The following is a 21,993-nucleotide window of genomic DNA, read 5'->3' on the forward strand; positions in this document are numbered from 1 at the left end:
CATAGACAATGTTATCATACAGGTTACAAAAATCAAAAGTATGTAAGAACAAATTTCAGAAATATATTTTGTCCTTTTACATGTCTTAGTTTTATATTTAACATTGTCAAAAAAGGGCGAGGTTTGATTAGCCACAACACGAGGTTCAACCCTCCATTTTTTTCTTAAAATGTCCTGTACCAAGTCGGATAAATGGTAGTTATTATCTTATAGTTCTTTCCTGTGTGTGTTAAACTGTCGTTTGGTTTTCTGTTGTACATTAGGGTTTCTGTTGTTTTGTTGTTTTCCTCTAATAGATGACGTGTTTCCCTCGGTTTTAGTTTGTAACCAAGATTTGTTTTCTCTCAATCGATTTATGACTTTCGAACAGTATACTACTGTTGCCTTTTTTTATCAGATTATGTTTATTAGGTCCCATAATATTTTATAAATGTATGATTTCCATTTACTCGCACAAAGAAAATGGTATTAAATAGTGATTATAAGCTTAATCTAGTTGATTGTATACACTTTTACTTTTTACTTTTGTACATTGGCTAGAAATATAGGGAAGGATTTAGATCTCAAAAACATATTTAACCCCGCCGCATGTTTGCGCCTTTCCCAAGTCAGGAGCTTCTGGCCTTTGTTAGTCGTGTATTATTTTAATTTTAGTTTTTTGTGTACAATTGGGAAATTAGTATGCGTTCATTATCACTGAACTGGTATATATTTGTTTAGGGGCTAGCTATGGTCGGATTGTTGTCGCTTTGACACATTCCCCATTTCCATTCTCAATTTTACTGTTATAAAGGTTTTATCTGATAATGCTATCACTTCCAAGAAGGAATACCGCAATACCGTGCGTAACGTCTATACACGTTACGCACGGTATTGCGTCGCAAGACGTATCGTATAGTTTACAATTTTTGACGCCATATACTTTTATATTTTCTTATCAAAAGCGAATTTGAGCTATTTTAAAAAAAAAAGAGCGGAGTACCTACTTCGGTGATTTTTATCAAATAAATAACGTAGGATAAAGAGATGTTTCAAATTTTATTATTTATAAGGCAATTAATTTCGTAAGGATCATCTTATTTTCCGATCGGTGATTGTAATTTGGATAGAATGCATAGCAAAATTTTCTTTAAAAATCTTCATACCGGACATGCCGGAGGGACACAAAAAAATAAAAAAATAAAACAATCTTTGACAAACTTAACATAAAAAAATTGTATCATTTATTGATAGATGTATAATTTATATATAATAATTAGCAATATTTCTTTTTATAATGATTTTAGTTTTAGATTTTATTAAACTTATACAAATAAGTATGTACTATTGTTTCAGAAAAAGGGAGAAGGTTTGGGCCCATTAAAACGTTTAATCCCCCTGCAAATGTTTGCACCTGTCCTAAGTCAGGAATCTGATGTACAGTAGTTGTCGTTTGTTTATGTAATATATACGTGTTTCTCGTTTCTCGTTTTGTTTATATAGATTAGACCGTTGGTTTTCCCGTTTGAATGGTTTTACACTAGTTATTTTGGGGCCCTTTATAGCTTGTTGTTCGGTGTGAGCCAAGGCTCCGTGTTGAAGGCCGTACTTTAACCTATTATGGTTTAATTTTTGAATTGTTGTTTGGATGGAGAGTTGTCTCATTGGCACTCACACCACATCTTCCTATATCTATGTATATGATTGTTTAAAATTTAGAAGAGCATTGTACCTTGGATTCTAATCTATAGGGGTGTTTTTGATTGCGTGAAAACTTGTTCATTGGAAATTATCCCTAGCCCATCCTTTTTTCCATGTGTCTATAAAGAGTCTATTTGTTATGTGTGTGGTATTGTTTTAATAATCTAAGTGTTAGTTTGATTCAGCAGATCTTTTTGGAATGAACATTTCCCGTCATCATTTTAACTTTCTAGACCATGTATACGGAATAGTTGTCATATAAAAGACTCCACTGTGCTGAATAAAGGCAACAGTAGTATACCGCTGTTCAAAACTCATAAATCCATGGACAAAAAACAAAATCGGGGCAACAAACCAAAACCGAGGGAAACGCATTAAATATAAGAGGAGAATGTGAAACGTCTAAATGACGCCATTGGACATAATGGGTAGACGTAGTGAATGCTTTCCGAAAAAAATGCAAGGTCAGGGTGTTTCTGAAAACACCCCACTGATTTAGCCATGTGTATGTACTTATAGTTTGTAGCTTTTCAATGTGTTAATTCACCTACGGATTTGAAAAAATAAGGTTTGGACATAGTGGCCAGACATGTGATTTATTTAAATTCTGCTTCATGAAAAATATAAAAGCTTTTTTTTACATTTGTAACTTCAAAAATACTCATCTTTATCGGAACTTTCTATTGTGTATAGTTTTAATATGATTTGATGTTTTAATAGTGATACTAATAAACTCGAAAGTTTGATTAACTTTTCTCATAAAAACAGGTTCATCTGCTGAATACTTCGTTGAGGAATTGCATCAAATATAAATTTAGTAGGAAGTGGATGTTCTAATTTATAAACTTTCGCAAATTTTATGTGCAAAATTACAACGGAAAATAGTAAAATGCATTTTATTCAATATGAAATGTTACGCCGGAGATGCAATTATTAACGTAAAAAGATTTGTGTGATCAATAAAATAAATGCATGGTGCGAACATTTATGGAATAAACTTAAAATAAGAAAAAAGATGCCAAGGCCTTTCTGTAGATATATGCATGTTAGTGGATTAATGTTGTATATGCGAATGGTTGCTGGTCTAAAATCATTTATAACGTAATTTTAATCTGAACGCATTACCGGGCGTAACGTCGAGGAATGAACATGAACATGTATATCTTACTTTCGTTACACTCATATTTTAAAGTAATTCAAGTACTGCTTGCCCACAATTTTTGTACGTTCACCCATATTTTCCTGAGAACAAATGTGGATTTACATGTACATGTATCTTGTTATTTATAAAAGTATACATTTCGTTGGAAAAAAGTAAAATCACAACACAAACTGAACTTTGAGGAAAACCAATTCGGAAAGTCCATAATCATAGAAGAATCTTTTTAAACACAATATTGTGAGTAATATTAAAGTCCGATTTTGCAGAGTTGACATTCTGACGTTTATGAGTACGTATATTAAGTGCAGGTGTATTCATGATCATAAGTTAGCTTGATCTTTGTTTTGTTTCAATTGGACTTTGCCTAAATAATTAAATAAACTATTCCAAGATTATTGGTTGATTAGGTGAAAAGAAACGAAATGTGATCTACAAGTATTTAATAGAACAAAGGGGATAACAACTGTGATTTGAAATAGAAATTCAAAAAAGAAATGCAAGATTTAAAATAACGAACAGAGTGCAATTATTATGATTATGGGCATATTTGAAACTTTTGACAAATCACGATAAGGATATTTTGACGAATCACGGTAAAATTTAACTACTTTGACGCTAACGGTAGACGAAAATGACCGTTTGATGCATGACGCGTCCCTTTTATAAGATCTTAAATGGTTTCAAGTCAGAACTATCACTGTCACTGCTACACTGCGCTAATGGGGCTAACTTGAGGAAGCTTCTTTAAACTAGAGACATAGTAGTAAATACGGACATATATGTTTTAGTTAACCGTGAAGGTAAAAACACTTGACTCACTAACATTCAAACCATTTCTAATTGCGATCAGTACAAAGACACATGTCATTAGTGGATCTGCAACTTATTTCCCTTTCGAGGTACAAGAGTACAACACGGGTTTTGATTGGATTATTGTGCCAAAATGGTCAGTTTTCTATTTAATGTGCTTTGAATTTTGCTGTCGTATTTCATTTGTCTATAATATATTCATCTATTGACCATTTTTCTCTGTTATCTAATTGTTTGTTTCAATGTATCATGTGTATCCTGCATTGCCGTATTTTTGTTGTTGTTGTTGTACTTCGGTGTTCTGCTGTTTCGTTGTTTTCTTCTCATAATTGATGCGTTTTTCTTGGTTTTAATTCGTAATCCGGATTTGTTTCCTCTCAATCGATTTATAACTTCTGAACAGCGGTACACTACTGTTGTCTGTATTTTTTCTTTTTTGCATTTCCTGTGTAGTATATTTTACACCAGGAACAGTCCATTCTAAGTATGTTGAATAGAAAGTCCCTGTTAATACTGAATGTGATTCCCAAATTTCTTTTTTTTCAGACACTTTAGTGAAATTATAATATCGTGTACCTGTCCAATAATGTATGACAACTGTGAGCATTACAACTCCAGAACCAAACATAATGGTGTCGTTATTTGTATAGGAATAGATATAGGAAGGTGTGGTATGAGTGCCAATGAGACAACTTTCTATCAAAATAACAATTAATAAAAGTAAAAATTAAATTGGAAATGGGAAATGTATCGAAGAGACAACAACCTGACCAAAGAGCAGCCCAAGGCCACAAATTGGTCTTTAACACCACAAGAAAAATCCTCACCTGTCTCATTTGATACACTACGCTCATGGGTGTACACATTATATGGACTTCATTTAAAAGGATGTGGTCGTGGTACTCGAAAACAGCTCAAACTCTAAATAAATCTTAGTAGCCATCACGAGTTGGTTGATGGCAGTATCAGTGTGTATGTCAGTGTTTTACCCTAATTCCTATGACATGTATGATTCGAATAGATTCAAAAGATACGATGGTCGCGTTGGTAAACTTCTGTTGTCTGATCTAATTAAAAACAAGCTTTCAAGCAAAGATACTATTTGGTACTCGAGATATGTATGTTTCGCGAAACTGTATTTGGCAAAACTTTTAGGAATGTTGTTCATCAATGCTCTTCAATTTCGAACTTTATGTGGCATTTTTAACTTTTTTTTGAATTCGAGCGTCACTGATGAGTCTTTTGTAGACGAAACGCCCGTCTGGCGTATATACAAAATTTAGTCCTGGTATCTATGACGAATCATCATTATTGAATTGTTGGATTTAATTGCAAGAAGATTTCAAATTAGTAGTGGTCATTTTGAATATGAATAAGTTGATAAAACTATAGAACATATATTTGCCTAGTGAAATGTGAGCAATGAATTAAATAATTGTTCTACACTTTTACATGATGGATCAATATACATCAAAGCATTACACAATTTTATAGAATATTATATTGCAACTCAAACCCTGTTCTCTCATCCTCCATATTTGAAGTAAACAAAACTGTCATTTCATTTTCCCCTGTAGTTATAGTTGTACCATTCTGGTCTTGTGCGCAGAATCGACCGGAATTTCCAACTGCCACAAAATCATTCTGACAACCACTCGAAGGCTCAAGGTTCAGTTTAGTTATTATAAATATTATATGTTTCCCATCTTTTCCTGAGAAGTTCCAACGACAAATGACATCTCTCTCATACGATCCAAAGGAAGGTGGGTTTGTTATCCAACCTGGTCCGTCAACAGTTATATTTCCACCGCAAGCTGTTCACAAGATATAAGATGTACTACAAGTAGGTTATCAAAATCCCTTATAAACATCCAATGCTTATCAAATTGGAAATAACTAATCCTTGATTTAATAAACGTTTTAGAGAGTGTTGAAAAACAATTGAAAATGTATTTAGTCAATGTTGTAAACTTGAATTATCGTCCTTTCTCTGGTGTTGGCACTTTGCCACATGTGGAGCACGATATGCTTACTATTGTTTGTCTGTTTGAATATTTCCTTTTTAGCCATGGCGTTGTCAGAGTATTTTCGATTTATGAGTGTGACTGTCCCTCTGGTATATTTCGTCCCTCTTTTAAATGTGAACCTCTTTTTTAAAATATACATTCGTACAGAATGAACAACATGATATTAATTTCAACAGGTTTATTTTTACAACATTCTGAGTATAATATATCATGAATACATTAATATGATCTATAAAATGAAATGGTTTTTTTTCGCTGCACAGGGTCATCGATGGCCAAGTGATCCAAGTAGTTCCACTACTGTAATCACTATTGCCAGTCAACACTGAGGTTTTGAGTTAGAACCCCTCCCATGCTGAAGGACTCCACTCAAATTTCATTTGACTAGGACTGTCAGTTTTCCTAGCAAATGTCAGTGGTTTTTTTCACCAATAAAGACTGGCCGCAAAGATACAGCCCAAATGTCTTAAAGTGGCAGGAAAAAACACCTACAATCAATCAATAATTTTTGCTGCGTTATTTTATGTGTCCATATAGGGAGAGACGGTGCCGTTAATATAATATTAATCAGTCACTGCTAATTGGGCTGAATTGCATCTCAATTGGTATACCCAAAAGTATGATATTTCATTGCATTGAACTCTTGTGGAGATTAGTAGATAATTACCTGTTCTTATCAGAATTGATTTAGAGATACCATCCTTTTCATTTATTTCAGTCATCAGTTCAACTTCATATATCCTCCCATAATGAGACTGTGTCCTAATGGGCCAAAAAGTACGGTGGCCAGGTAGTGTCACTACCTGTTGGTCTATCTCGGGATACACTCTATATTTTATTCTGTATTTATACGTAGACTGGTCTCTGTCTTCAGGTGGTATCCAGGTTACAACAAAAAGTCCTGGGATGTTCGTTTTAACAGAAATGTTTCTTGGACTGTTATCTGGAAAAATGGATTTTCTTATTGTCCTTGCTGAATAACAATTTAAAAATACTTTCAAAGTGTGACCTCAATTGTTGGAAAATGCCTTAGTAATTCACGTTGTTTCAGTTTATACTCTAAATATACCGTTTGTTATTTGCATGCCTTTCAGAGCTTTACATATTGTACATGTTGTTAACACACCTATCTTATTTTGACCACTATAGGTTAACCTACATTTTTGTATATATATAGGTCTCAGATATTGATTCATTTTGGGTCTTTTTACTCCTATATGATCATCATCTGGTATGCCTAAGAATAAACGTACTGTCCTCAATGGAAATAGAAAATACTAAGGGGTCATCAAAACCACAACTACAATAAAATCTGACAACACCATGGCCTAACAGTTAGAACTAATACACGTACAGCAAACAGAACTTTGAAAACACAATGCTACACAGTAAATTTAATATCTAGATAAATGACATCTTAAAGATATGAGAGGATAATACGAATAAAAGCAGTTGATAGTCATCTCTTTAACCGAAGTACTTTGGCAATATTATGATATATCATATACACTGAACGTGTACATGTCACGGCAAACATAACTAACACAACACTTCACAGCCAATTAAATATCCAGATAAACGACATCTTAAGGATGTGAGGGGATAAAAAGATTAAAAGCAGTAAAGATATGAGAGGGTAATAAGATTAAAAGCAGTAAAGATATGAGGGGGTAAAAAGACTAAAAGCAGTAAAGGTATGAGAGGGTAATAAGATTAAAAGCAGTCATTTCTTTTACTATAGTACTTTCAGTTGGCACTATCACATACTAGTACACTATGATCACACTTACCTTCAACTTCAGCAATAAGATGGAACCCACCAGGTTTTTTGCCATCTCCGGGTGTTGAGTAAAATATTATATCGACTGTATCCGTCTTAGATAAAATGTATTTGTTTGGAGGCGTGCAGTAATTAACACCATTAATCTTCAGGAAGTCGTAATTACAAAGGCCGCTTCCAAGGTTAACACTGTCGAAGGTTATTTTTAATCTCTGACCTTGTGGAACGGATACTGTCCAATGACAAGCAACATCCGGCTCATAGTAACCCTGGGAGAAATGTGGGCTATATATTCTGTCATATGTTTCATTGCCCCGTAAAAATACGTCATTTCCACATGCTGTAAGATAAAGCATTTGAAATATTTAACACGTGTTTTCTAGTACATGTTGGAAACGGTCATGACTTGAAATCTACATTAAAATGAACAATGGCAACTGAACAACATACACTTTTTTCAAAGATAAATAATAAAGATCAATATATGTTATGTCCTACCAGTGGTATATGCACTTTTAAGATAACAGGAAAATGAATATCAATAATTCCACTGTCTATCATGAATAACTAACAATACAAAAAAAAAAGAGTTATATTTCGAATCAAATGTCAATCAATCTAAAATGTAAATATATATAAAAGTAGAGAAAAACGAAGCTTCATTCATGTCTTACCAAAGGTTAACATATTGCACGGCAAAGAAATCGTTCGGGAATGACAGTCACAGTGCGAGAAATAATTTTGCATCAAAAAGACTCTGAATTTTTTACCAAAAAAATATGATAACATATATATTAAGCCATAAGATGATATTTAATCCAAGTATTTAATCATTTATTTAAAGAACAGTACCTGAATAAGTTGATAATTGTTCTGTCCTTGGACCCATACCAATTTTGCTGATGGCTGCCATACTAATTTTGTACCTCTGACCTTTATGAAGAACTGTACCAATGTAATGTGTTAACTTGGTTGGGGGAAGTGTAATTGATATCTTTCTGCCAGCAGAGTTCCAGTAAACCAGATTATATCCCTAAATTATTGAAGATAAATACACGTCGTATAAACTTTAATGGGACCTAAATTACTTATCAAAATAAAAATGAATAACATGTTTCAAATTTAGATTTACCAAAAACTGTTTATAAACACAATATTGCCTTTTTTTAATATTAAGAAGTAACTAGGATCATAGCCAATGCATGGAATATACACGTACATGTATATACTGATGCTGTAATCGATCAAATGTGTCTCTGTCGTATGTTAAACTTAAGAAAGATGCAATGTGAAAAGTCAATACTTTGTCTCAATACAAACATATATACTTACAATGTATGACTATCATGGCGCATGCGTATTGTATACAGACATACATTTTTGTAACTGAAAACAACGGAACAGAAGACTATATATACGATAACAATAAAATGTTAATAATATGCTTTCAACACAATATAGTGTTATGCATGAACTTCGATGGATTTACAAACTATAATTTCTTTCCAGAGTAAAACGTCCGAATTGTGGTTTCTGAACTTCTTTCTTCTAGAGTCGAGATTTCTGAAGGTTCATAAATATCTTATGCAGAAGTCTTCAATTGATGATTGAAGAGGTAAAAATCGTAGACGGAGCACACACAAACAAATCTTGAATATTGTGTGCTCTTGGTCTTAGTGGTTTTTTTTTTACTATCATGAAAAAAATACACAAAAAAAACCGTATTATCCTCCCATGAAAAAATAAATCAGTCCATGCAAGACAAAAACACAAAAAGTAATAAAACATCGTTGTTCTTCAAAGTCACCGTGAGACCTTTAAAAATACAGAGCAAATCATCTCCCTCCACAGTAAGTTTAAGACGTTTCCTTGTACAAATTTTAGGGGATTATACATGGATTAAATCAGACAAACTTTAAAGCAGTTTTCTCACTGCTTCTAAATAAATTCAAATAATATTTACTGTTACTTCCACGGATGTACATGGTGGCTCCCACGACACACGGAGAGCTGAAGGGAAGGCAAATACCTGGGCCATCTGTGGTCTTCCAGGAAGTCCTTTGGGTACTGCAAGTATAATGAATTCATGAATAACTTCGCGTCATGCCTATTTTCAAAAATATCATTCCATGAATGAAAGACAAGTTAAGGTTTAAGACAGCAACCAGTATGAAAACTTAACCTGTAGATTAATTTACAGTCATATTTAACATTACTGTAGGTAAATGCCCAAACAAAATCTCAAGTCCTGAATATCTGGACTAGATAAATTAAGAAGAAATGGAACACTGAGCTTTAAAGATATGCCATAAACATTTCATTATCAGTTACAATATATTCATATTCCATGTTCATCTAGCAAATATAATCAAAATACTGAAGTACTGAACATCGGATGACCGCCATTCTTGTGGAAGGTCACAAGCACTTGTCTCAGGGAAAAAATCACACCTTTATACCTTCAAGTGACTGGGTTTAACGTACAGATGGGTTTTTTTTCTGAGACAAGTTCTTGTTCGGAAAATAAATAAATGAAAGGGAATTCAACATCACCGTAATAACTATTCTATAAACTTACCCGTTAAGTTTTCTAAACAGTTCGTGTTTGTTGTAGTTGCTGCTGTGGATGATGTTGAACTTAACGCACTAGTCGTCGACATAAGCGACGACTTTTCTGTAGTGGTGGTACCAGGTAGGGTAGACAATCCAATCATCCATTTAGGAATTGGAGGTTTTACTTGAAAGAAGAAAAAATATAAGACAAGAAAATTATTATAAGAATTAATAAATAAAGAAGGTGTCGAGAAGTTAATATCTTATCAAATAGAAAGATCTAAATTGCGAAAAAAAATCAAAATAAGCAGGAACACATTCTACACTACTGCATACTCACCCATTAAATGGCCATTAAATCTACATGTACCATTAAATTAACTTAAACTACACACATCTAAATTGTGTCGTTGGCGATCTCATGAGCTTAAAATGGCCAGCAATTCCTATTAATCTTGTAGTAAAATTCGTAAAATCAATAAAATGCAAAATACTTACAAAGTGCTGTAATATTTGAATTCAGAATTTTTCATATGACTTATGAATAACGGAAGGATTTCATAATTAATTATTTAAAAAATTCAATATAAACACTGTTGCAGTAAATCAATGGAGATCGCTCCTCCAGGTAACTTCATATGCGACCAGCAAACCCAGTCGGAAACAAGGTTGAAATAGAACAAAAGAATCGAAGCTCTTTGTTAGAGAAGGCGATAAATGTTTACTGTATTGCTTACTATAGTGACAAAATTTTTAAAAGTTAATTGAAACAAACAAAATTGCAATTTTCTTCTTAATTACGACGGAGGTGTTTTATTTTAAAAACACCATTTGCATAAGTTTTCAATTTATCTAGTACATAGTTAAGCAGAACAATTAGATAGCAAGTCGACGACATGGGTATCTTTCAAGTTGGATGAAAAAAATGCACAACCTCCGATTTTTTTGAAAAAAATACCACGGACGGAAAACATATCAATCTATTAGTTCGGTAATTTTCGTGTCTGCCCTTCCATTATGTGACTGAAGAAAAAAATCCAAAATGGGTAACATTTGTATCGAAAAGAGAAAATCGAGTGCACCAGTTTATGTTAGGACGTGTTTGAGTTGAGCATTTTGTCTTGATATCGTACAAAGTAAGAAAATTTTTAATACATCGTCTCGCTTCAGATTATAACATTTTTTTATATATTAATGCTACATGTTGACTTTATAACACTAAAAATCACAGTACTAAAAGACGAAATATATGGGTCAAATGAAATACCTTTCTAATGAGTCACAAAAATAGAGAAGGTGTGTTCGAATAGTTATTTTTTTTTACCGAACGTACTTGACGACAGTCTTTCAAGTTGGATGATGAAAATGCATATCTTCGAAAAATTCTATTTTTTTGTGTGTGATAACTAGAGTTTATAGTCTTCATATACTTAAAAAAAATGAAGTCTGCCCTTCCAAGAAATATTTAATTAGAATTTTTTTTAAATGTTTATGATTTTTCGAAAATTCCACCTGACAACCAATCAGACAATAGTTTTAAGTTGAATCAATGCAGACAAGATTATTAACTGATGCTCATATTAAGCTAGTTGATACATTTGGCTTTAAAAATAAAACTGACATAAAAGGATCGTAATGGTACAATGTGGATTAATTTATCGGTTTCCAAGAGCAAAACTGGTAGCGCGTCATCCCTACAATGGCTTCCGTTTGACTTTCTATGAAAGTGAACTGGCGTAATGGGGAGATAATTTTGACGAAGTAGAATCCTGACTGAACCGCCAACTCATTCCGTCGGAGCTTTAAATAAAACAGCTATCTCCTAAATAGAGATATGGATATGAGTGAAGAAATTTAAGACCATGCACTATGGGTTGTGTTCATTCTTGAATTAGTTAACTTCTATGTCATTTGGTCATTGGTTGAGCGTTGTCTCATTGGCAGCATGCCATATCTTAACTTCTATATTGATATGTCGACATAAAAATAAGCAGGTTTTGTTTGCAATAAGTAACACCCTGAATCTCACAGAGTCTACTTTGTAACTGGTTTTATAATAAAGATGCATATTGATTTTTTTTTCTCATCTTAAATAATGATATTTGCAACTCCCATAGCAGATACATTATATATCCTAAAGACACACAATTTAGACTTTCATTATCCTATATTTAAAAGTTGTAAGCTAGAATGTAAATTGTCTCACTTCCGGTGCACTTATATAATTTGTTTATTTTCCAAATATCCACCATACTCAAATCTGTTCGTTGTCCCATAGTTCCTTTTGGATCAAAAAGTGGTATTAATGTTGGCTTTCCGTTGGCCGAAAACGTATCTTTCCCATAATGCATGATACTTCCGTAATCATATGGAGCTCCGAGAGTATCTATGTACTGTGTTTCCTTTTTAAAATCTAGACGTTTATCTGAAAAGTAAAACAAATCTAAATGTTATTCAAAGTTGTACTCGAAATAGGCATCAGACTTAAACCTCTTCAATTTCTATATTTTTGATACAAAAAGAATATTTACAGAAGCGGGTCCAGGATTTTTATCATGCAAGGTGATCAAAGGACCTCCAACCTAAGCAACATTAAGATTGGGACATGTAAAAGTCTATGCCTAAACCATATAAATATATGGCTTCTGGTAAAGATAGGGTTGCTTCGCAGCTTAAATCCACCTTAGATTATACCGTCATACAAAAATATACATAAACTATACTTGTAATTTAAGCAATGTTACAGGCTTTTTTAATGGAAAGTCATATTTATTCATATTATTTCGTACACGATCTGTTTATTATGGCCCAGTTATGGGCATTGTGTTTTCTGGTATGTGTGTCCGTTCGTTCGTTCGTTCGTTCGTCTCGCTTCAGGTTAAAGTTTTTGGTCGAGATAGTTTTTGATGAAACTGAAGTCCATTCAACTTGAAACTTAATACACATGGTGTTTTTTTTTATAAAATATGGTCTTTCTAATTTTAATGCCAAATTAGAGATTTTGCCCCATTTTCATGTTGCACGGAATATAGAAAAAGATAGTGCGAATGGGGCATCCTTGTACTTGGGACACATTCTTGTTTCTGAATACATAACTTTGCATCATAAAAACACAAAACAAATTTTAAAAGTATGAAACTTAACTTTTAAAGAAGACAGGTTCATGAATCCCTTAATTATGATTTGTTTAATATGTCAGTCACTGACTTAGTGTAAAGAGTGAGTAATTAAAGAACATGTGGCTTTTTGTATATTCTGACCATAGTATATGCAAAGATCTAGACTATGCTTTGCTAGGTCACATTATTTGTTCATATATGATTCAATTTGACTACCCTTAAATAGTATTTTTACAATTTGCCGTTTTAGAATCTACTGAAATCTGGGTAATATTTAAAAAAATATACATCAAAACGTCGTGATTTGCTGAAAACGTTCAAAACAATGAAAATTCAACCAATGTCTTGACGTTTTTTCATTTTGGGGCACGAACAATGAAATTCCTCACAGTTGTTTAGATTCTGAAACGGCCAATTAAAAATTAAATCCTGAGAGAGAAATCAAACAGAAATCCAACGACAAATACATGTATTTTTTTTTACATAAATTTATAATTGAACTCTTAAGATATGTTCTATTATTCTATACATTGTGTTGCATCGCATTGCATTGTATAAAATTGTTTGATTTTATTGCTTGATCCTAATTATGGGTGTATTTTTGCAATAAAGATTATAACATAAACAAAAACTCTAGAGGGCAACATTTAGTCTACAACAAGTCTCTTGTTGAGTGTCTGTCGTTTTACAATTTCAAATCACGTGAGTATGAGTGTCCTTCGTTTTACAATTTCGAATCACGTGAGTACGAGTGTCCTTCGTGTTACAATTTCGAATCACGTTAGTATATGAGTGTCCTTCGTTTTACAATTTTGAATCACGTGCGTATAAGTGTCCTTCGTTTTACAATTTCGAATCACGTGAGTATAAGTGTCATTCGTTTTTCAATTTCGAATCACGTTAGTATGAATGTCCTTCCTTATTTTCAATTTCGAATCACGTGAGTATGAGTGTCCTTCTTTTTTTTCAATTTCGAATCACGTGAATATGAGTGTCCTTCGTTTTACAATTTCGAATCACGTGAGTATGAGTGTCCTTCGTTTTTCAATTTCGAATCACGTGAGTATGAGTGTCCTTCATGTTACAATTTTGAATCACATGAGTATGAGTGTGCTTCGTTTAACAAGTGAGTATGGGTGTCCTTCGTTTTACAATTTCGAATCATTTGAGTATGAGTGTCCTTCGTTTTACAATGTCGAATCACCTGAGTATGAGTGTCCTTCGTTTTACAATTTCGAATGACGTGACTTACCAGATTGTATATTGTCCCAGTTAACTTGGACGTATTTATCTCTATCTGGTCGACTCTGTTCATGGTAGAACCCAGTGGCATGGTTCATCTCATGTAGGACTACACCCTTGTAGTAACAGTTTGAACCGAGATACAAATCTTGCATTCCACCATCTCGACCAATGGAAGAAACACATCTGAAAAATGGATATCAATGGTGTTTAATGTCGTGACACAAAGTCCATTTAAGTACTAGAAAAAAAACAAAGCCAATGAAGAACTCTTATAATTCTGTTCTTCATCTGAAAGTATGATTGTTTAATCTCATTATCTTTAATTGTTTCTAAAATGTCGACTAAAGTCATTGTTTATCTTTGTATTTCTTATCACTCACCCTGCCCCAGATCTAATTCTAACAAAGTCTGGTTCATTCTTTCGTGGTGTCCAGCTTATGCAAGCTACTTCTCTGTTAAATGTGGCTATTGCCTCTTTGATCAGACTCAAAGCCGAAGCACCTATAAAAATGTGTGAGTTCTCTTGAAGATATATACACAATGTACAATAAAAATATTGAAAACAGATAAAAAAAAAAAAAAAAAAAAAAAACACATCGTAACTGTTCTATACAAGCTATACAAAACATATGTGATCTTGGTACGAAGCATTTTTGTCTGAAGTAATTAGAATGAATGTATGTTTTTCTACATAAATACTAAATATGTCAGTTGATAATGTTGAACGTTTTCCTTTATATTTAGCCACACCCTTTCTTCTGCACATGTCTGTCCGAGTTAATGGTCTCAATCCAGAGTGTTCAGTGGTTGTTGTTTGTTGGTGACCACAGAGGTGTTACTCGTTTAAGTATAGATTTGAATTGTTGTCATTCAGGGGCCCTTCATACATGTAGCTTGTCGATCGATATACGCCAAGCCTCTGTGTTGAAGTTCGTAGTACTTTGCCCTATAATTGTTAACTTTTTATACACTGTGATTTAGATAGAAAGTTGTCTCATTAGCACTCAAACCACATCTTCTAATCAATTTTGGTGAATAAATTGAATATTTTAAGTTATATCCTGAGAGTATTTGAAAATTTTGTACACCTTAATCCAGATTTGTTTGCCCATCCCCTGCTTTGTTTTTAATTAATTACTGTTTTCATATAAATAGATTGCATTTTAAAAAAAAGTAACATTTGAAATGTTAAAAAATGCATAAAACATCAAGATCCGATATCTCGAATAAAATCAATGTATCATTCATGATTTACGGAAGCCGATAAGGGTCATTCAAAAAAAAAATTTTATGTCGTTATTACGACATAGCATGTCGTAATTTCGACATAACATGTCGTTATTACGACATCTCTATGTCGTAATTTCGACATAACATGTCGTTAAAACGACATCGCTATGTCATAATTACGACATAACATGTCGTTATAACGACATCGCTATGTCGTAATTTCGACATATCATGTCGTAATAACGCCATCACCATGTCGTTTTAACGACATAGCTATGTCGTAATAACGACATCGCTATATTTAAAAGAATATGTATTATGATTTGCAAGAGACTAAATGACAAAGAAATTAACAATTATACGTCATCATAATGTCCCCGATAATTATAAAAGAGGGAAGAAAGCTACCAGAGGGAGAGTCCCCGAAATGCTGTGTGGCAGACAGTGTTATTATTCAATTATTAGCTCCCTTGGTAAAACTCCAAATTTCATATTTAATGTATTCTATTGTTAAATAATTTACATGAAGCTTAATAAACATATATTTGTTAATTGCATAGCTTTTGCTATTTGAATTCATTGGTTAAAGATATTTATTTATATTGTAAAGTTTAATATTTGCATCGTCGCAAAATCTTTGGTTACCTTCTTTGGATACCTTCAGTGAGAAACTTAAATATGTTATAGATACCAAATTAGGATAAGATGGCTCATAATGCTAGGGCTGTACAGTCAGTCAAAGTCGTTTAGATTAACAAGTTTCCGGTCGTAGTATAGCTATGCAGTCACACATGTTGGAAGAATGAAATGTGGAATTATTAGAGGACTGAAATTGTACAACCATGTCAAGCCAAGCTTTCCATCTCCCTTTAAATAAGCGCAAACCGCATGGCTTCTTGGTATAAGGGTGTATTGAAGTATTGATAGCTCTATTTCTACTTTCAAACGTTGGGCACGCGCGATGTTTCTACAACCCCTAGGACTAAAACAGAATCTTCGAAATTTCATCCGCAAAACAAAATAAAAATGTTAGAAAACACGAACCAATATTAAAACAAATTCAATATATGTTTTGAATTATGTTTTTATAGCTCTTGATCATCTCCTAAATAATATCTAGTATATTTGAGGATTAAAAAAAGAAAGCTATGTGAAAAAAACGGATGTCCCCATCCAACGTTACATTTATGAAAAACTGTTTCAACTGTTATGTATAGTGATCATATTTCTTATTCTGTGATCTTCTTGATTCTTGACAGGAACAACGACATATCTCGGTTCTTTGTGGCGTTAAAGCCGTTATTTTACCAAATTTCATTTGACTCGACTGCATAGTATAGTAGAAAATGAATAAAAATAGTAAGACAATAATAATATCTAACAAAAGTACAAATATTTGCCTCATGTGAGTTCAAATATTGCTGATTCAATAAAATCTTCTCTACACAGTCGTTTTTCAAACGGTAGCCATTTTGTCCAAGTTGATATTTCATTTTTCAAAGCAGTTAAGGCGTATTTTTTTTATAATTGATCAAAACAAAAGTTAGATATACGAATAGTAAAAAATGCCAATATTCTTTCCTTATTAACTACATATTTGGGTCTTAAAGGAATTGTACAGGAATTACTTTCATACATTACAAAACGGTAGCCAATTTTTCCAAATGTCTGAAAACGTCTAAAATCCTAAAGACGCTTATTTCCAACGTTAAATGTGCTAAAGTTTCAATTAAATGTTTATGATAATTAAAACAAATCGTGTTATGAAATTTGGAGAAAGATGTTAATGATTGCTGCCGAAAAAAAAATAGTGCATGTTGCTTAAGACTCCGCCCGGGGAAATAGGTTCGACACAGTTTAAATTTTGCAATTTATATTAATTGTATAGCTTTTGACGATTTATTTAAAAGAATTTGGAAATGGGGGGCAAATCCCATTTTGTAAAATAAATTGAAATTTATGTTACGGAAGTACTCCGAAATAGATCATTTAAAGTCGTTACTTCAGTTAGGTTCAATTACCAATATCAAAACACTTAATACCAGTTAACGGAATGTTTTACTTCGCGATTTGTCCTTCTATTTCGTGATGAAAGTAATTCCTGTACTAGCGAAGCCGGAACTTTTCGTCAATATAAACTTGTGCATGAAATGGAGGTAATTGAAAGACGAATCCCAAACAGCAACGAAAACCGTTTCATCGAATTAAAAAAAAAACCCGGATTATATTTTTGTTTGCCGTTTTCGCGGACGACCCAGGAGTACTATATTTTAAAATGTATATATCTGAAGATGACTTGGGAAATAATTCTCAAGCCAAGGTTCAAGTAATTGAAGGGGTGTATTTCGACAACTTATGTGTCAGGGAAAATACAATTCTATTCAAATTTAACCAAGGGTAAAAATGTTCGATTTACTTGCAGAGTGTCAGATATATTTGTATTGGGGTTAAATTAAGATATAGAAATTTTACAATGACAGATGATATGCAACTTGAAAGTTAAACATCCTATGATAAAAAAAAATATATGAAAACCGTATACATGTACATTTGTACTTCCGTCCCTTCTTTCCTTCACACATTACTTGCGACAGTACTGCATTTTAAATTGAAATAACTTAAAGGGTAAACATTATTTTATCGATTTCCACAACTCGAGGTAATTTTTTGATAAAATGACATCACAAAACGAACAGAACCAGAATCAACCAACAATATAAAAAACCGAATAAAACTTGCAAAAATTAATCGAAGTCAAAGTGTAACGTGTTGTATGGAATATCATGCCCAACATTTGAAAGTAGCATTAGGACAATTGAAACTATATTTCACCTTTAATACAGGAAACCATGCAGTATGCACTTATTTTGAGGGAGATGGGATGCTTAGCTGTCAACTTAGGCTCCCATATACACATAGTATTGTCTACCTTAACTGTCTGTACAGCCATTTGACAAACGTTAATTTATTAACCTCAATCGTTTTTTATACAATATATAAGTTTCTCACTGAAGGTATTCAAAGAAGGTATTCAAAAATTTTGAGACGATGCAAATATTAAACTTTACAATATAAATAAATATCTTTAACCAATGAATTCAAATAGCAAAAGCTATGCAATTAACAAATATGTACTTATTAAGCTTCATGTAAATTATTTAACAATAAAATGCATTAAATATGGAATTTGGAGTTTTACCAAGGGAGCTAATAATTGAATAATAACACTGTCTGCCACACAGCATTTCGGGGACTCTCCCTCTGGTATCTTTCCTCCCTCTTTTATAGCTGACTATGCGGGGGCTTTTCTAATTATTGGGGGCATTATGATGACGTATAGTTGTTAATATCTGTGTCATTTAGTCTTTTGGCAATCATAATACATATTCTTTTATATATAGCGATGTCGTTATTACGACATAGCGATGTCGTTATAACGACATGTTATTTCGTAATTACGACATAGCGATGTCGTAATAACGACATATTATGTCGAAATTACGACATGCTACGTCGTAATTACGACATAATTTTTTTTTTTTGAATGACCCTTATCGGCTTCCGTAATGATTGTCCTCTAGGATTTCAACTTCTGTTTTAATGTTCCAAGTGATTGATTACTGCGATGCGTATACATTAATGTCAATTCATTGTGATTTATCATTTTTTTATCGAACCAATTCTAAAAAACGCAATACTCACTGAAATCAGATTCTTTAATGATGTAAGGTATTTTATGATTCTTCCATTCCCATAAACTTAAACTCACAGCATTTCTCTTCTATATATAAAAGAAAAAGACAAGAATTTGTTTCAGCATGGAATATACACGTTGAGGCTCATTAATTTCAATTGCAAGTAATGGCTTTGTCCATTGCTGAAGGCCACGTACGATGACAAATATTAATTAATTTCTGTGGCATTTGGTCTCTTGTGGATGATTATCCAATAGTGACTTTATTACCACATCTGCTTTTTATGTGTGTTGAGCTCATTTATAGATAATAAGTGTATACGTTACGTTTTCTTTATTTTACATGTACATGTAAGAGGAGATAAGGGCGATGAACATTACGAATTTAAGATTTTCAGTGTTTACAAATAAAATCGGCTATTCATCGTGTGCTGCATGTATGAGTGGCCGTTCATGTCATTTGCGCGATTATATACGCGTATATAATTTTCAACGCGTATATATACACGTATATTGTGGTTTTCAACGCGTATATTGTGGTTTTCAACGCGTATATTGTGGTTTTCAACGCGTATATTATCGTTTTATACGCGTATATTGTTAAAATAAACACGTTTATACTTTATTCCAATTTATTTATCATATACGCGTTAATATACGCGTTATTTGTGTTAATATACGCGTATGAAATCATTATATACGCGTTAATAAACATTCGTTTGTCTTATTGTTTTAACCAATGAAAGCTGCGTTCTTAAACTGGTTTGCATGTGACAATTGGGTTACACTAAATTAAATGACTGGACCGAATGACAGGACCGAATGACAGGACCAAATGAAAAATGCTAATAACTTTTTCATTTCTTTAAGGATTGATCTCAAATTTGAAATTTAATAAGATTTTATCATTTGATAAATAAATTTAAGAAAAAAAATTAAAAAAATTTTGGTAAGAAACTTTAGAAAACGTGACATGACCAATTCTGATAATGACAGGACCAACATCGAGAATGACAGGACCAAATAAAAATGCTGATAACTTTTTTATTTTTCAAAGAAATTATCTCAGATTTGAAATATAAAATGGTATGCCATATTTTGACACCAAAATGTTATAAGAAAATATAGATTTATTTTCAAAAACGTGACATGACCATTGCTGACTGACAGAACCAACCTCGACAATGACCGGACCAGATGAAAGTTGCTAATTTCTCTTTTATTTCTTAAAATATTTTTCTGAAATTTGAAATGTAACAAGATTTCATCATTTGATGAATAGATTTAAGAGAACAAAATAAAATAGATATATAATTTTTTTAGAAAACGTGACATGACCAACACTGATAATGACAGGACCAACTTTGACAATGACAGGACCATTAAAAATGCTGATAACTTTTTTATTTTTCAAAGAAATTATCTCAGATTTGAAATATAAAATAGTATGCCATATTTTGACACCAAAATGTTATAAAAAAATATAGATTTATTTTCAAAAACGTGACATGACCATTGCTGACTGACAGGACCTACCTCGACAATGACCGGACCAGATGAAAGTTGCTAATTTCTCTTTTATTTCTTAAAATATTTTTCTGAAATTTGAAATGTAACAAGATTTCATCATTTGATGAATAGATTTAAGAGAACAAAATAAAATAGATATATATTTTTTTTAGAAAACGTGACATGACCAACACTGATAATGACAGGACCAACTTTGACAATGACAGGACCATTAAAAATGCTGATAACTTTTTTATTTTTCAAAGAAATTATCTCAGATTTGAAATATAAAATGGTATGCCATATTTTGACACCAAAATGTTATAAAAAAATATATAGATTTATTTTCAAAAACGTGACATGACCATTGCTGACTGACAGGACCAACCTCGACAATGACCGGACCAGATGAAAGTTGCTAATTTCTCTTTTATTTCTTAAAATATTTTTCTGAAATTTGAAATGTAACAAGATTTCATCATTTGATAAGAGAACAAAATAAAATAGATATATAATTTTTTTAGAAAACGTGACATGACCAACACTGATAATGACAGGACCAACTTTGACAATGACAGGACCAAATAAAAATGCTAATAACTTTTTCATTTTTCAAAAGAATTATCTCAGATTTAAAAAATAAAATGATATGTCACAGTTTGAAATATCTATGTTATAAAAAGTATAGATTTATTGTCAAAAATTTTCAAAAACGTAACATGACCATCGCTGACTGACAGGACAAACCTCGACAATGACCGGACCAGATGGCATTGCTAATTACTCTTTTATTTCTCAGAATATTTCTATGAAAATTTAAAATATGAGAAGATTACACCATTTTATACATAAATATAAGAAAAAGGTATAGAAAGCTTAATTGCGGAACTGTGACCAAAATAACGTTGCCAATGACCGGACAATCATCTACAATTAATGACAGGACCAAAAAAAATGTTTATTATATATTTGTCAGAATATTTCTCTCAAAATTGAAATAAATGACAATTTATACCATTTCGCACATCATATAAGAAAAATATAGAATACAACGTATTGAAAGCTTGCGTTTGTGTGACCTGACCAACATCAGCTATGATCTGGCCGATGATAAATCATAATGTCTTTCTTATTTTACTGAATTTGTTCAATTCTGATCCATAATTGATAAGATATATCTTATT

At 32.4% G+C, this 21,993-nt stretch overlaps 1 protein-coding gene across 2 annotated transcripts; it reads right to left on the reverse strand.

The window, feature by feature from the left end:
* Window positions 1-5,033: 5,033 nt before the first annotated feature.
* Window positions 5,034-19,395, reverse strand: LOC134690388 (embryonic protein UVS.2-like). 2 transcript variants are annotated; one of them, XM_063550363.1, is made up of 10 exons: window positions 19,309-19,395; window positions 14,757-14,877; window positions 14,384-14,559; window positions 12,219-12,437; window positions 10,038-10,196; window positions 9,423-9,526; window positions 8,312-8,492; window positions 7,470-7,799; window positions 6,347-6,622; window positions 5,034-5,466 (listed from the first exon to the last, which is right to left on the reverse strand). In XM_063550363.1, the coding sequence occupies exons 3-10, from the start codon at window positions 14,526-14,528 to the stop codon at window positions 5,141-5,143; spliced, it is 1,740 nt and encodes a 579-aa protein (XP_063406433.1). In that variant the 5' UTR covers window positions 14,529-14,559; window positions 14,757-14,877; window positions 19,309-19,395; the 3' UTR covers window positions 5,034-5,140. The 2 variants fall into 2 exon arrangements, with proteins under 2 accessions (XP_063406433.1, XP_063406432.1); XM_063550362.1 differs by having other exon boundaries at window positions 6,347-6,652.
* Window positions 19,396-21,993: the final 2,598 nt, after the last annotated feature.

Source organism: Mytilus trossulus, chromosome 11, assembly GCF_036588685.1.
Source record: "Mytilus trossulus isolate FHL-02 chromosome 11, PNRI_Mtr1.1.1.hap1, whole genome shotgun sequence".
In the NCBI taxonomy this organism is placed as follows: domain Eukaryota; kingdom Metazoa; phylum Mollusca; class Bivalvia; order Mytilida; family Mytilidae; genus Mytilus; species Mytilus trossulus.

Coding starts and splice junctions, on each gene's coding strand:
- LOC134690388 (XM_063550362.1), bottom strand. CDS start 14,528: ATGCAAGATTTGTATCTCGGTTCAAACTGTTACTACAAGGGTGTAGTC. Junction 9,527..10,037: donor CTGTTTAGAAAACTTAACGG/GTAAGTTTATAG, acceptor TTATACTTGCAG/TACCCAAAGGACTTCCTGGA. Junction 5,467..6,346: donor ATCAATTCTGATAAGAACAG/GTAATTATCTAC, acceptor TCTTGTGAACAG/CTTGCGGTGGAAATATAACT.